Source organism: Aquila chrysaetos, chromosome 1 (genome assembly GCF_900496995.4).
Source record: "Aquila chrysaetos chrysaetos chromosome 1, bAquChr1.4, whole genome shotgun sequence".
In the NCBI taxonomy this organism is placed as follows: domain Eukaryota; kingdom Metazoa; phylum Chordata; class Aves; order Accipitriformes; family Accipitridae; genus Aquila; species Aquila chrysaetos.
This window is the reverse complement of record NC_044004.1, coordinates 53,925,107-53,942,551: the sequence shown is the minus strand read 5'-3', so window position 1 is coordinate 53,942,551 and position 17,445 is coordinate 53,925,107. Positions and strand designations below refer to the sequence as shown.

Sequence of the window (17,445 nt, the reverse complement as noted above, 5' to 3'; positions counted from 1 at the left end):
TTGGAATCACAGGCAGATCTGATGAGGAGTCAGAATGGGTGGAGAAAACAGACAGAGCTGGACTGAAAACCTGAGAAAAAGCACTGGAGGTAAAACCAATAAGCCTGACAAGCAGCAGAAGTGAGCTGAGAAACCAGGGCAGTGGGAACTCTATAAACTCGCTCAAGGAGGGGAATGGGCTGGGGACAACCGAGTCGAGTAGGAATGAGAGTCACCGGATGCTTCTCTATAGCTTAGCATGGCACTTGGGTTTGCTGAATCTCATCACTCCTCTGTGGAAAAATCTTTCTGCAAGGCCCTGGCAAAATGTCCTGTCCCTTCCAAGTGCTAGACACGTGGAGATTTGTAACCTATTATTTGTGCCACTTACTCTGTTCACTCAAGGAAAAAGTTTTGTGCAGTGGATATGCATGGTCATCATGCTGCATCATGCTTTGGCACGATGGGCGTGAGCACAACACGACAGGACTTCTGTTTTCCATTTGCTTGTTTCAAGTCTAAGCAATCACCTATAAAACCACAATATGTTAAAAGCACACATAAAAAAATCACCAACTTACCCACCCACCCACCTACTTCGGAGATGGTCGAATTAGTGTTACTGCTGCAGGATTTTTTAATAAAGGATACTTATTGTTGCGTGTAGAATCCTTTTTCAGTTTTTGACAGAAACTTAAAAGGTAGGTAAGGTAAACAACCATGAGTAGAAAAAATTATTAAAAAAAGAAAAAGAAAAGGAATAATGTCCGAGTAATGCAGCTACATGCTTTGCCGTGACCTATTTCTCCCAGCACTACCTGGGTGTGAAGCCAGCAGGAACATCTAAGCCACTCTTTTCTCAGGCGATGCCTGGTTCTTTGCTCTACTTTTCTATGTGCTCAACCTGAAAACCTAGGACCTAACTGGCAAGCACACTGAGCACACACAAGTACCGCTGACATCAGAAGACCATGCTTTACCTTGAGTAAGCGCATGCCAAGGGATCGAGCCCACAGTGCCTCAAACCAAGCATGTGGTAGAACAATGGCGTGATTTCACAAGTGGATCCATTGAAAGAGTCAGTCCAACCAAAAATTGCTTTTCCTTCTGTTTTGGTGGGGTTATTTTGCAGTCATATCAGTGATCTGCTCCACCATGCAGCTGCCTAAGTACCAGAGACAAGCAGAGAGAGGGAACAACAGCAAGGAGGTATACGCTGCTGCTCGCATGCTAAGTTAGGCTGGTTTTACCCAAATGTGAAACCACAACCTGGGTGTCATCTTCTAGCCTGAACTGTCCTCTGCCTTGATGCTCAATCTGCAAAGTGGGGGGACAGATATCTCTTTGTCTAACCGTGGAGATTTGTGAAACTAAGCTGAAGTTAATGAACATTCAGATACTATAATGATGGGTGTCTCAGGAAAAAAAAAAACACAAGGAAATGAATAATTATGGCCTCCGCAGGGTTTGAATAGCATGTGGTAAATAAGGCGATGGTCACACATTGAACAATGCAACTAAAAAAAAATACTGGATAGGGACTCATTAAGCAAGTGCTGCCTATCCTTTGGACTGAAGAAACCAGGGGTCCAACGGAAAAGCTATCTGCTATCATGCAATTAAAGACTGCATAGTAATGCATATGCACAGAGGTCAAATAAAGGTTGCGTGTGCAACATAAATGCAGACATTTTGAATGCAACACTAGCAAGGGTATTTTCATCCCACTTTGTGCTTGTGTAGCGTGACTTCCTCTGAATATAAAACTTACCAGGCAGTGTTTACAGACTTGCCATCATTTTAGATCTATAAATTGCCTTTCTAAATGTCATGTTACTCTCCTTAAAACATACTAGCTTGGGTGCATTAAGCACTTGGTTGAATTCTTTGGTCCAGATCAGGCAGGAGGCCAGATAAACAGATTCGGTTTGGAGTACTGATGTTGGGACACACACCTTTCCTCCACCACATCCCTCCTACGGTTCTTACGATGAGGCCAAAACACGGTTCCCCTCACTCCACGAGTGAAGATCCTGTCTGTGAGACAGGCAAACGAATGAATGACAAAACTCTCTTTGCCATTCTGCAAGGGAAATTTATTCTATATTGTTTTAGATTAAGCTGACGTGAGAAAAACGATGGGCACGTAACATGAAACTAGCTCGTAGCCTAAGTGGGTTGCCATAGGACCACTCAGATTCTGAAAGCCATTTGGTCCAGCATATGGAATAGCAACAGTCTGTTGCTGTTTATATATATCTATCTACAAATATTTCTATGGCCTTTGTCACCAGTGGAGACAGCTGCTTCCAATTAATGTCTCTCGTAAACAGCTCTCTGGAGTCAGACTGCATTATTATTTCCATTTTGCAGGAGAGAAGGTGAAACAGGAGAGCAGACCAGATTCACAAAGGTATCTTTGTGCCTAACACCCACTGAAATCAGCCGAACTTGGTTCAACCACAGAACTTTTGTGGATCTGGATCCACAAATCAGATGCGCATCTAGGTCGGATTATACTACAAAGCTGCAAAATCAACTTAAGACTTTTAACTCTCACTCTGGTTTTCTATCTGTAAAAGGTCATTAGTGGACTGAACACAAAATTGCCTATTCAGAAAATTGAGGTGTATTATTTCCTTTAGAAATGTCCTCTTTTCTGTTACTACCAAGACACTATTAAACAGACAAGAGAAATTTGGAGGGCAGGGGGAGGTGGGTTTTTTTATACCAAATGGTCGCAATGGTGGGTTCAATGGCTCTTTTTCATGCTGTTTATGACTTATTTTTCCCCTAATATTGTCCACACACTATTAGAAATAGTACGCCAATAAACACTGAAAATATAAAAATCATTAATGCTGTCACAGTAAGAAAAATCTTGCCATTTTAGCTAACAGTTTCGGAAGCACAAACTTCTATATATCTTGTAGTTCTATACAACAATATAATAAAGATTTACAACAACACCTTTAGTTACCTCTGAAAAGTCCTTCTTATGTCAGATGTAAGCGTTAAACCTAATAACAGGACGAAAGCTCTCCTCTAGCTCTGCAAGTCTGAGTATGGAAGGTGTTTGCCCACCAGCAGAAACGTATCGTTTGGAGAGAAGTGAGAGCAGTACACCATCACGGGAATTTTTCCATCAATTCTTATTTCCTCTATTTGCCAACCGCTTGCCATCACATCCATGGCAGGGCTGCAGCCCTTCCCTGATGTAACACTCAGCTAACAGCACCCACCGAAAGCATGAAGGTGCTTCCCAGAAGCAGCAATGTCATCTTAGCACCAGGACGTGAAAACATACAGGTGGAAGCATTTTTTCTTAGCGCGTGTTGGTGCCCACGGTTGTAAAGCTACAGATTACATTCCCTCCTTGCTCTCTAAACATGCAGAGGACCCTGCAAACACATCACTTACAGAGCTTGCAGAAAAATCAGATCTTCTTCACCTATTAGAAACAATGTGCTTTAGAGACTGAATTTATTTTCCCTTTGTTTTACATCACCTAGGCCTTTATTCCTCTCTGTTATCTAAAATAAACATAAACTATTTGTTACAGAAGGAAGGATATGCCATTAAGCTGATTTTACCACATTTTTGGGTGGTGGGATGCTAGCTTAGTGCACAAACATGTTTCAAGGGAAATGTGTTTAGCAGCCCCTTCCCAGGGCTGAAAGAAACTTGGTTAAAAAGGTTAGATTTTTACATAAACAACTGCCCAGGCACTTTACGTGCTTCCATAACTTAGCGGCATTCCATTTTATTTGTTTATGAGATTTAGTTTGCTCTTCTTTGGTGGTACTATTTTGTTATTAAATAAAACACGTACATGACTCAAGTGCGTGTCCACGGAGCTAGAAAGAGTCTAGGGCTTTTTTTCCCCCCAAAAGAAGAATTTCTGAGCGATTTATGAAAAAGTTACAATATTGTATTCAAAAAACAAAATACCAAAGTACAATGACAGTAGATATTCCAGACCGAATCCTCCTCAGGTTATATACAGCATAGCATCTCCCTCCATCCCAGAGAAAAGTCAGCTTAAGTCAAGTATTAAAAAAACCCTCAAAAACCAGACCACCACACAGTACTGTTAATAACCATCCCCAACGATAGTGTCAGCTATCACTGACTGCTACTAAAAGATACTGGATCAATCCCAAACATTTTGGAGAACACCGTTTTAAAGGGAACTGACCAGTAAAACTATCAGAATATAACTATACTTCCATATCTAGGTTTGCATGGAGACAGGAATCTAAGAGAAAGAAGAATTTATGTACATTTAATACAGTCACTACCAAGGAGGAACCATTACACATACCAGCATCTCTGAAATACCAGCATTTCATACAGAGCAGCAATTCCATGCCCAAATTTTCCCATGTGAACAAGCCTCTCCCTAGAGAGTTTAATCCTTACTGTCCAGCTAAAACGCCTACTGCAACTGTGCTATCCCTATTTGCAGCAAGAAACATCTCTAAATTTCCTTTATTGCAGCTATAGCTGGAATTTTTCCTGTCTCCTTTCTTTTTTTAAAGGGAAGAAATCTTAATAACAATTGATTTGGACAGAATCCGGTATTAAACTTTACAAAAGCCATCATTACTGCAGACAATTTTTTACCTTCCTTCTTTTTACTGATGCCTTCTGGTATATCTTTATTTATTTTCCAATTTATAAGGCAACAAAAATAAAAAATAAAGTACATCTTCAGGCAGTTACTAACAACTGAACTGCTAAGAGAACATAAAGAAAACTATGTTTAACAGATAATAGAGTTTATGAGGTGTTCCAGCTCTTTGAAAACTGATCTGAAAGAATGCTCCCGAAGCCCAAATTTATTCACCAAATTGAAGTCAGTAATGACAGATTCAGAAGGCGGCGATGTTATTTCTTGACCTGTAGGTGTATTTTCAGCTGGTGACTTCCCACAGGCAGCTATCTTTCATTCAACAAAATCTACTTGGTGGCCCTTATTCAAATAGAATATATTTAACAGCTTAATACTGAGTTTTCATTTGTTACTCAGTCACGATAGAAAAAAGGTTAGTATAATGTCATAATGATCTAATCAATATGCATTCAGATTTAAGAATAAAAACGTAGTTTGGTTCGGCTTCCAACAGCTAATTTGCACTGAAAGAATAAATCAGAGCAAGTCTCAAGAGACCACCGGATCGCCCTGTGACGGAGAGACCCAGCTAATCCACCAAGCAGAACAGCGCATCTCAGGAGGGCGCCTTTTCGTCAACCCGATGTCAGAAACTTCTACCCTGTATGAAGATGCTGCATAACTTATGCTGAGGCATCTTAGTCAGTAAGAGCTTCGAATATTAACACAGTAAGCAGCATCTATTCGGGCAGAAGGAACCAAGACAAGCTCAGTTAAAGCCAACACTGAGGAGAAAGACCATGCGATGCTTGTACTTGCCTTATATTTCTAATAGAACTGAGTTGCCAAAAGGAGATAAAACTGATTTACATACTCTGTCACAGTATGTTCTGTTCTGAGAAGTGTGGGAAATGCTTTTATCTTCATTCCTTACACAGTGTATTGAATTAATAATTATTTAATACATATGTTGCTTGATCACTACATATGTAATTGTGGAATTGGATTGTTAATCACTACATTTCAGTATATGATTTTTCTGCATTTTTTCATTAAAGGAAAATCTAGCTGGCTGCTGTAAAGCTTCACTCTGTATAGAAGTTACCACAGTTAGTAAAAATCATGGCAACTTCTGCACGGAGTGAACCTGAACAATAGCAAATTGGGTATTTTTAAGTTCTTCATTTCTGATTCAAGGCTGACTTGCAAGGATTTCCCAGTTTGATTTTTAGTCACTTCATTTTCTTAAGTAAACATTGTGAAGAAAAAAAAAATATTTTTTTTTAAAAAAAAGAGGAATCTGTGCTACTCCTGCGTTTTCACCTTAAAAAAAAAAAAAAAGGAGGCGGAAAGGGAGGGAACGTTCTCTTATTGCTTAGGCTGACCAGACAGACACAAGACAGAGCCGTCCATCAAAAGCCTTAGACGGTACCTAACCCAGGTAAAGGAAGAAACTAAGCCCATTTGTTTCTGAAGCTGTGTCACTTATGCTGAATTTCCCAGGGCTACTGCAGAGTCACCAAGACATTCTGTGGTTGGCAAGAAAGAGAAATTTGCTAGAAACCTCCTGCAAATGAAACCCAGCTGCTTAAGCACAATCCCAGATGTCTCCTGCACCGTGTGGCTTTGATAGATTAAATTGAGCATAAGAAAGAGATGAAATATTTATGAAAATTAAATTTGCAGGATGCATGTCAGTAAGCCTGAAAAACACTTTTTCAAACGAAGACAGGAAACCACATTTTTCACCCAACCGGGTTAGGTTAGGTTATAGCGGTGGTATTCATGGAGCTCCTGAGATGCTTATGTTTCCTGCAGACTGCTTAGCTTTTATTCAAACCACTCATTCCAGAAACAGCAACCACAAATACTGTCTCTGACACCAGTGTATCAAACATTTATAAACAACACACTCAAATGAAATATTATGTTTTACTCCTTATCCACCAAAAGTTTATAGTATTTTGAAGGCTAGGAAAAAGCTCAAATCACATACAGTACTCTGTGTTAATGATACCGTGCCCTGGACACCGAATACTGCTGCAACGAACAAAACCCCCCTGGTTCCACATTTAAGGGAATGTTATTGAATATTTAAGCAAATTAATATATTCTGAGACATCTTCAGACTATTTGTTCATCAAAACTTCATAGTCATATTGGCTTCCTCAGAAGAGCAGTGAAAGGAAGAGTCAAAGTGGTAAAAGAGCAACAGAAAGCATAAATTAATTAAGATAGTATTTACAGTTAAATGAAGCCATGAAAGCACTAAATACCTCCATTTTTCCAATCATAAGTGTCTTGCATAAAACCCCCAAACACAGCTAGCATCTCTCTCTCTGTGCGGCCCAGGTCTTGCCTGTCTCCGCAGATCTGTTACCGCTATGGTAAGTGCTACTGCAGAGCACAATCGGGTTTTCCTTCCCTAGCTGTTCCTACCTTCCATCCTTCTGCAGGCAACTGCCTTGGAAATGGCAGCACTCTCTTTCAAGGCGCTTTTCTCTCTCTCTTTTGGGGCAATTGAGAAACCCAGAAGATTTTTTTTTTAGGGAGTTAATCTTTGTGATCATTTAGCACTCAATTACTTCAAAATCCTGCCTGATACAAGTATCCATTCAAATACAGAACTATGGCTTCACACAGATGTGGTCCTCTCAGCAAAGCAAAACTAATACACAGGATCAATATTTATTCTGTGGATTCATAATAAAGGGGCTGCAGCTCTCTGAGCGGCTCACTGAATACTTTTGAAACAGAAATCAAGAGGCCATTAACTTCAGCAAAGCAAGAACAGAGACAAATCTCATGCTTACCATTGCCCTTGGGCTCCTCGAACACCTCCCGAGCGCGTTACAGGGCCACTGGATGAGCCAGGACAGCAGAGCTGTCCCAGAGGAGATCAGGGGTTTATTTGAAGAAGCCCAGCAAGTGACATTTCCCAAACTCTCTTTCAAAAAGGAGCAACGAATATCCCATTTCCTTTTCACGGGATGTTTATATGCTAAGAGTCGAGTACCTTTTACACTGCTAAGCTAATGCAAAGCCAGATTTCAGCAGAGGAAGAACAATACACTTTCTTAGTGCACTTTTTGAGTTGTATTTATATGAACACGCTGTGTCTGAAGCAACAGTCCAAAAATTTGCTGATAGATGATCAGTACCATTGCAACATCACAGTAACTCCGCAGACAAACAGATGTCATAAAAATCAGTGGTATTAGAAAATACCTCCCCTACAGTCAGTTTGCAGCATAAGATACTAAAAAATAGTAGAGCTGCAAATAGAAGTTAGTAAACAGATATGACTATCCTTGGTCTGGATAACCAAACGGACACACGAGTCCTGTTATTTTTTTAAAGGAGTTAAGCCTCCACTTCTGCAAAGTACTCAAGGAAGAGATTTGTCCTGTCAGTCTCAAAAGGACCATTCAAGTTTAAAATCATATAGGTGTTTGAAGTAACCTGCTGAGTAAATGCTTCATGGTTACTTTGGCTAACGCATAGCACATTTAGTTTCAGTCGACTTAAATATTCTGCTTCCTAGCGATGAATCTGGAACAAAAGGCATTCAAAAATCACACGAGTGAAATGTTCGTTAAACTGCAAAACAAGTCAGGCCTTCAAACCCACTATCTTTGTCAAGGCCAGACAGCTGAGGACCTGACACTCGGTGCATGATAAACTCCAGTTCAGAACAAGTGGGTGCAAAGTATGCTTCATGTGTCCTGGGTTGAACCGTATCTCCTAGAAAAACGAGGAGGGAGGGAATAAAGGAAGGAAAGATCCTAGTATTGCTATCTTCCCTCCAGGTATGATGCTGAAGAGATCAGATTTCAAGCATCTGTGATGCTCACCACAAGCTGCTTTTATTGCTGATTAATAGCGAGAGATTAATAGCTGGGGATGCCACATAATAGCTGCAGTATAAAACTCTTGAACACAGAGTCATGGTTATGCATTTAACAGCTGGGTTCATACTTTCAGTGGATTTTGCCATATGGTAACCAGGATCAGTTTACACTCACAAGATTACTACTTTAAACATGTGCTGTACAACTACACTGCACAGCTACCTCTAAAGTAACGCAGCCCACGGTATCCTCGTGTTTTCCAAATCATCCTTCAGCTTTCAACAGGCCAAACAATGTCAGGTCCTATCTCCTAATTCCCAGAATTTTTAGCTTTAAGCCTCTGAGTGTTAAAATGCATTGAGGAGCAGCAAATATCAGAGGTGGGAGGTGGAGGCCTGGCACTTCGCCAGACAACAACTAGACCAGCAGGTGAATGTGAATTTTTTTGGATTAAACCAAAGTACAGTACTGCCTGCTAAATCCCTTGAGCAGTGAACTGTATGACAAGTAATTATACCAAAGAATTTTGTTACATCAGGTTTATATATTCACCAGATTGCAACGATAATTAACAATTGCGTCTACTCAAAGTCCCTGCGGCTTTGGATCTGTCAATTGTAAAGGCTGATATGTCGCTCCACGGCATGAGGCTGAAGTATACCAACAGAGAGCACCATAGGCATAAGCATTACACTCCTCCTCAAAGATACAACTGGCTCCTGCCCAGTCTTCGCATACTTTCTCCCCCGTATTTTTCCCGAATGCTACGCTCTTTCATTCAGAGAGACTTCTCTGTGATTTCCACATACCAGTTTAGGACAAGGCTACGACATGGTCGGTGCCTATTAGAAAGATGCTCATTTGTGGCTCCGCTTCAGATGCCACCAATAGTAGTACGGGAAGATGGAAAAATCTACCAAATCAATATCCTGCCTCTATCCCACATGGGTAAGATGGGCAGGAAATCTCCATTTTTACAGTAAGTTAAGGCTTACACTTCATTCCACATATAGGACTGATACAGCTGTGCAGTGCCAGATGCAAGGGATCTGGACCAAAACTACAACTTTGCCCCAAAACTCAGCCTCTTGTGCAACATTTCTTTCTTTTTTTTGATCTGAACTTTGCTCAGATTATGGGATAGAAGGGAGTTTTCCAAAAAAAGAAGTAGTGTTCTGGCAAGAAGAGCTTTTGTCACCCGTTTCCTTTACAGGAGAACCCTCTAGTTTGCATTATCGAGCTCAATTAAGCATTTTTTCTAAATGTCCAGTTAAATTAGGTTTTGGCCTAGTTTAGAGAAGAGAAGATTAAATTCAGCCAAAACCACCCAACCAACAGATAGAGATCAGCAATGGCCGACATAGTTTTGTCAAGAACAAACCATGTCAAAAGTATTTCAATTCCTTCTAGGACAAGGTATAGGCTTTGTGGACGTAAGCATGACTGCACGTGAACTGCAGGACAGGGCTAGCATTCAAAAATGTTCTCAAGAAGTTGTAGAAATGATCGGGAGAATCTGGAGTGCATGCACACAAGCAATTGCACAAATAAAGAAACACTCTGGTCTGAGTTCTGCATTTTGAGGCATATATGGAGAGACCGAAAAATGCACAGCAGAGGTCAGCAAGAGTAATTGGAGACACTCAAGACCAGACAAATAGAACTGGACTTGAACTGGAGCAAAGAAGACCAGAGTACCCCTAAGACTAATTTTTCTAGCGGTGAGAATAGGGAGGCACTGGAACCCATTGCCTGGAAACCTGTGGTCCCCTCATCACTGAAGGAAAGTCAAATACTGGTAACAAACATCGTATACACGTCAGAGGGACTGACTAAACTCTTGGCGTTGCCTTCCTGCCCTATATCCAGTGCAAATCTGCCATTACATCAATGATATAACTGGTTCATATTAGTAACCATGTGGAACCATCAGGATCTCCCCAGGCATATGTACAGGCAAAAGGCAGACTCCACAGGCTAATAATTCATGTCCCCACTGTGATTAGCCTGCAAGGAAACAGAAGCTTTGGAGGGAAAGAATAGAAGCATCTACTAAGCAAATTTAAGCTAGAATTAATACAGCTTTAGAAAACCTTGCTGTCGGCCTGAGGCACAGACTGAATTACTTAAAAGACTTCTTAATTTGATTTTAAGCTCTCGTTTCATAACAACTTCTGGCCTTGAAACTGCCTAGAGCAATAGGACTTTGACCCATAACCCAAAGGGTAGGAGGAAGCAAAGTGTTACAGTCAGGTAACTTAAAAATAAGTAAATACATAAAGAATATCATTACACAATGCACAGCTTTACAAGGTGTTTTTTTCCAGGGATTTAGCTTCTAAAATTATCCTAAAGCACTCAGCTTCAATTGCTATCACTTTGTCTTTCTTTAATTGCTGAAAGATTTTGGGCCAGATTCCATTTCATGTTCAGTATTTCGGAGGATATGGAGCTGGTGAGAGCATCCACGGGAACCTGCATGGGTGCTCCCTGGCAAGGATTCCCCGGCACAAGCCTCTCACCCTCTGAACAGTGCTGGCAAACGAGAAACATACAGTCCTCTGAAGGGAAACAACTCTGTGCTGAACTAGCCACTAGTTACATTTCCTCAAAAGTTCGTACAAGCGCTCAAAAGTCAAGAAAAGCTTTCACTCCCAACTGCCGGGAAGTTGGGAACATATTTCAAATGCAAACTGTGAACTCATGAGCAGCTGGGTTTCAATTTATGCTACTGGGAATCTCCTACTGACATTTGTAGTTACACTGTTGATAAGACACAATATATGAGGATCTTATCTTTTGGCATAACTTTTGCATGCTCGTCTTTGTGCCTGGAATTCTGCAGAGAGGGAAACCTCTTAGTCTCTTCGGGACAAGAGAAGTTTTCTGTGCACATCTTCCAGCAACCTACTGCATTTCTTCTACAGATCTGCCTAATGCCCTTGCAGATGCTCCAAAGTCAGAATACACGTGATTTCCTTGAAGGTCATCGCACCAAGATTCTCGGTATCTTTAGGAGCACATTATTTTGGCATGGATAACTCTGAGGATAATCTAAGAACCCCCTTGTTTCTCAAGAGATTGCACAAAAAGAAGTGTCAAAGCATTTACGCATCAAAATTTTAAAAGGGAACGGAGAAACAAATAAGTCTCAGAAACATTTATGACTCCTGGTTTCAGGGGAGTTGATGCAGCCCCAGCTGCACTCCCCACTTCGGCAGCAGAGGGTGCTGGCAGAATACCGAGGGTCCCTGCAAAAATATCCACGGCTGGTCTGTCAGGTGTGACTGCAATTTGTCCAGAGCGTGCACTTCACACAAGTATCACTTAGGAAGAACAGTACCAGTGAATGGTTTTAAACTAGGTTTTCAGTATCGCCCAAAGAATGTAAGATCTGCTCATCCCACGTAAAATTGTGCAGCGTGCTCGCTCCTATGCCTCAGATACAGCTTCTGCAGTCAAGTCTGAAAACGAGGTCAAACATTAAATACAAAACATCAGTCCAGCCATTCCTGTGATTCAAGGAGAAAATGACCGACCAAGGATCGCAAGCTTGAAACTGAACTGCGTACACCGTTACACTTGGTACGGACTCCTGCAGCCCAACTGCTGCTCTGAATCCCGCTGCGCAGCTGCCGCCCTCTCCCCAAGCCCAGCAGCTCCTGTGGACACCATGTCCACTTCCCACCACATGAAAGCTTTCAGGACAAATGGACTACAGGAGTGGTGCTGCTGCTTCTTCTGCTCCTTAGTTTCATCATGCCTCATTAGGAAGCCAGAGCAAAATCATCTCAAGCGTCAGAAAAACTCATGGTTAATGCTGAAGGGCTGTAGGTGAGGTCACAGAAAGTTTATCTGTTTAGTTAACGGAACTGACTAATTTATGGGGAGAAAGAAAAACCTTCCTTGCTGTGCCAATTTTTTTTCTCTTCTCAGTTGTGATACTCAGCTTGCTAGCTAACTGCTTCATGACAAAAACATCCAAGCCAAAACACCAAGTGTGTTTCATTAAATTATTTACCGCTTTTTAAAAGACACGAAGCTTAACAGAAAAATGTCTCTTCAACAACAGCGATTTTACAGTTCTTCCAAAGAACGTCAATACGTGAATGAAGCGCGCTACTGTAAGCGCATTTCTAAACTCCCGAAAACACGCCATCTCTTTTACTGCATCCTGAACTTGTTTTCGAGGGCAATTGTTGTAAGAACGCTTCAAACCCATTAACACAGGTTCCTTATTTTCAGCCTCCGTGATGAATAAAGCTACTACGATTCCGCTGTCAGTCAAAATTCTGCCTTATTACAGTCTCTGTTTCCTGCTAATTAGGGCCCCCTTTTCTTATTAGCCGTGTCAAATTTTTGCTTCTTGATGGGTAAATGCGGCATTTTCCCTCATAATTAGCATGACGCTTTCCTGTGAAAACTGAAGCACGAACAAGCCCGGTCTTCCTCCGAAAGCAGCGCACCGTGTCTTAGTCTACAGTTACTATCAAAACCCCGCTCGCTGTTAAAAGGGGTGGAAGAGACAGAAGTTACAAAACAAAGCGTAAGCCTAAACCGCTCCAGATTCCTAAAGGCGGATTTCATTTAAGGCAGTCGCTTTGAAAGTTCTTCTGTCGAGCGGGGCGAGCGGTCTCAAGTTGCGCTCCCCAAGAGCAAGCAGCGCCGGGAGCTGCTGTTCGTGCCTCCCCCGGCACGCCGCCCGCTCCCGCCAGCCCTGCGCCCCGCGGCAGCAGCGCCCGCCCCGTCACTCCGAGCAGCCCGGCGGCACCGCAACGCCAGCCCGGAGCCCAAAACCTTCCCCCCCTCCCCCGCCACCTCGCCCCGCCGGCGGACACCTTCCCGAAGCCCGCCGCCCCCCCGCCCCGGCTCACCTCGGGCGTGCAGCCAGAGCAGCGCCAGCAGGGCCAGGCGCCGCGGCCAGCGCCGCTCCTCCCGCCGGCCCATGGCAGCGGCCGCCGGCCCCGGCCGCCTCCTCGCCGCGCCCCCTTCCCCGCCGGCTCCTGCCCCCGGCCGGCTCCGTCAGGCGGCGGGGCAGGGCTGGCGGCGCGCCCGGCGGGAGGGAGCCGGGCGAGCGGCGACCCGCCGGGCTGCCACCCCCGCGGCTCGGCCACAAAGGGGCGGCCGGGACGGGGACGGCGGCGGCGGGGGGCCGCCCGCCCGCTGCCCTGGGGGAGCGGGCAGCCGCCGCCGGCGAACCCCCCTCTCTCCCCCCCCCCGCCCCCCCCCCCCAGGAGCCAGAGCCCTCCCGTCAAACTGCTTCGGGCTTTCGCACATCAAACGGTTTCCGTCGCCGGTAGGGAGACCGCACCGGCGCGCTCGGGAGCTGCGGCCCTTTGACGGGCAGAAAGCGCTCGGGAGCGGGAGCGGGCAGCAGCCAGCACCGAGGGGAAGCCCAGGGAGCGACGCTCCTGCGCGGCGTTCCTGAAGACAAGGCACCCTCCCCGCAGCTTTTCACTGGACGACTGTTATAAACACTTTCTAAGCTGGTGTCATTCTTCAAGTACTAAATGAGCCGCTTCGACATATGCGCAGCGCATGATTTCCCTGTAAGCCTGTTAGTGCATCAGGCGTGCATACGGATTTACCGTCACCCCTGATGGTCACACAGGCACAGCGGTTGTGTCACTTCTCCGCTGGGTGCACGAAAAGAAAGCCACCTCGTCTCTGGCTAGGGTTATCGGACTTCGACGTTAATCGGTTCTTGATATTTGCTCAGCAAAATATTGTTTTCAGCTGATGCGCCCATTCCGATCACTTGCCCAGAGAAAGGCTGCTCAGGTGGCACCAAAATGGATTCAAACCCACAAGGTAACCCGTCTACACGTCTGCCCCTTAGGACAGGAACAAGTGCTTTGAACAACTGTTGTGGCATCAAACAGCAGAAGTATCTGGTTCTACGTTCTTGAACAAAACACAGGTGATATCCCTAAAACACTGAATATAGCAATGTAAAAGGAAAATTACAAACCCACAATAAAAAGAAACTCCCAGCTACCATTGAGAAAACAACCCAAGAGCAGGGGTAAACTAGGTATTTACAAATAAACTCCATATCAGTACTAATTGTCATTACTCATGACAGCACTATTATTTTTATCTATAAGAATAAGAAAAGTGGGTTTTGTGATTCGTTAGCTCGTGTTTGACAAAGTGTGTTCAGTCTGGCGCTGATACTGGACTGCTCTAGGTAATGGAAGCCTGGCACCTGTCCTGGTTTTGGCTGGGATAGAGTGAATTTTCTTCTTAGTAGCTGGTACAGTGTGTTTTGGATTTAGTGTGAGAATAATGTTGATAACACACTGATGTTTTAGTTGTTGCTAAGTAGCACTTATCCTAAATTAAGGATTTTTCAGTTTCCCATGCTCTGCCAGCAAGCAGGTGCATAAGAAGCTGGGAGGGAGCATGGCCAGGACAGCTGACCCGAACTAGCCAAAGGGATATTCCATACCATAGAACGTCATGCTCAGTATATAAACTGGGGGGAGTTGGCTGGGGGGGCGGATTGCTGCTCGGGCATCGGTCAGCGGGTGGTGAGCAACTGCATCGTGCATTGCTTGTCTTTTCTTGGTTTTTTTTTTTCCTTTTTTTTTTAATATTCCTTTTCATTACTACTATTATTATTATATTTTTTATTATTATTGTTAGTATATTTTATTTTACTTTAGTTATTACATTATTCTTATCTCAACCCACGAGTTTTACTTTTTTTTCGATTCTCGTCCCCGTCCCACTGGGAGCAGGGAGGAGTGAGAGCGCAGCTGTGTGCTGCTTAGTTGCTGGCTCAGGTTAAACCACGACAGCATCTCAGTGGGCAAATTCCACTACAACACTTCGAATGGTATTTTGCTCCAAACAAGCGATCTCCCAGAAGCTTTCTGGGGAAGATCCACATCTTTGATGATGCTTAGCGAAATGGCAATCTTTGAAGTGGCCGCCTAGCAGCTGTCATACAACGATTAGTAGTAACAGAATAAAATTCAACTTAATGTGACTGAGAGTAATCTGGCCAAAGCGTTCATAAACCAGACCTTGACCAGCTGTCATAAATGTGATGAGCAATACTCTTGTCTTCGCAGTGATGTGTGGAATTTATTTTTCTCTCCTCATTGTTTTGTTTAAAACTCTATTACCTGTTTGATTACTACACCATTTTACAGTGCAACACAGACATACATTTCTATGCACACGATCGGAATACATCATTTACGTGAATATAATTTTTCAGTCTTTCTCATGTGTTTTCATTGGAATATATAGCAAGAAAGTAACATGGTAGCATCTAAACTATTTATTTTCTAATATGAGTCCTAATTACAGATTTGCTCCACACCTATCAGTTTTCATGGGAAAAATTATCTTAGCTCTAAAATGCATATTTAACCTATATGCTGTCTTCAAAAAGCATGCTTGATGTTTCCTTCTCAAGCTCCCATATAAGCACAAATAAAAACCCTTAGAGCAATGCTTTATCATCTGCTGACACCATTTAAAATGTTTCTATTACAAAACCAAAAAAATCCCAAACCACTACATATCACACATCTTTCATCAAATGCTACAAAGCAGACCATTCTTCCTACGTCAAACATAGGATGGCACTCCTATGACCTTTTTGACTGCAAGATGCAAGAGTATCATTATTTTGGACACTTGGGACAGACTCCACAAGCCCCAGTTGTGTGACCATAAAGGACTGGATGAATTCAGATCTGCAAACGTCTGAATCTGAAGGACTGCCATTAAAAGTATGGGGAATCTAACTGGGATGCTTTTAGGATGCCAGCAGAATCAATGCATCAAAAAATGAGTTCCTTGTGCAGACTGAAGCAAACATAAGCATTTAAAATCTGTCTTTAATTCATGTTTGTATCTGTCCACAAACGTAACTAACAGAGTGCAGTAGCGAGGTCAAAACTCACAGTGGGAAGAACCTCAAACACAACGGAAAGCTGCACCATGACTGGGCCGTTTAAGTCAACACGTGCTGGGATGGCCACGGTTAGCTAGTCTGGCTCACTGAAGGAAACGAGATCTGCAAGTAGGCATGCACAAGTTAGCTGTGGTAGAGCACCTCCTGAAAGTTACTGGCTTTCATCTGTTCTTTTTCAGTATTATCATTTGTTGGGGTGTGGATGGCAGGAGGACTCTTTTGGACAGAAAGGCAATGATGTGTCTCTTTAAATTAGGTTTCCTTGCAAATCAATACAGGATATATGGATATCAGGACAGACTGTTCTTTGGGGCAGTGGCCCGAAAGAAAGCACAGATTACCCTAACACATATCTTGATCATTTTTTGGAAGAAAAAAGGCGGGGGGGGGGGGGGGAGTGCGACATGGTTGCTTGAGACACCTTTGTCATGGATTTGATGACACAAGAGGTTTCCTCTCTTGTCCCGTATTCCAGTGTTTCTGACCGTTACATGAATAATACCGTCCCATTCAGCAGAGCCAAGAGGTGACAGCTCAGTGATGGGATGCAAAGGGAAGAGAGAAGTTGGTTGTGGATACACGTTCTGCTCATCTTTCTCTGAGGTCTTCAGAGTTCAAGGTGTGAGCTGCAACTAAGGAATCTTTTTTTATTGTGCATCTTCAATGAGGACTAGGACACTCCTGTTGTTATTAGAGCACAAAGCAAAATAAATAAGTGAAGGAAGCAATAATGTGCTATAATTACAGGGTTTGTAGGCAGGCTGTCACAGCACGCATGGATCTTCCCCTCAATCCTGGGGAATACATCAGTATTAGACACTTATTCATACAGAGTACGTAAGCAAGCAAAAGTATTGCAGATTATTGCCCTGATAGGGACATTATATTTCTGAAAATGGCAAGAAAATTTTCAAGTCATCATAAATGTGGAAAAATATTTTCGCATCGTAGAGGATGACATCATTGTTTCCATAGTTGTTAATGTCATCAGTGACATAACCATATCTTTGATTTCTTCCTGTTAATTATGCTATTTTCCTATATACTTTGTGTTCTGTAAAAGCTCT

At 43.0% G+C, this 17,445-nt stretch overlaps 1 protein-coding gene across 5 annotated transcripts in view; it reads right to left on the bottom strand.

Moving 5' to 3' along the window:
- Positions 1–17,445, bottom strand: part of BMPR1B (bone morphogenetic protein receptor type 1B) — a 259,567-nt gene that overhangs the window by 68,258 nt on the left and 173,864 nt on the right. The window contains exon 1 of one of the 5 annotated variants that reach the window (XM_030023193.1): positions 13,320–13,433. The exons of the other annotated variants lie outside the window; for them this stretch is intronic. Coding sequence (XP_029879053.1) covers positions 13,320–13,392 — 73 coding nt within the window. The 5' untranslated portion in view covers positions 13,393–13,433. Of the gene's footprint in view, positions 1–13,319; positions 13,434–17,445 lie in introns of those variants that run through there. 5 annotated transcript variants of the gene reach the window in all.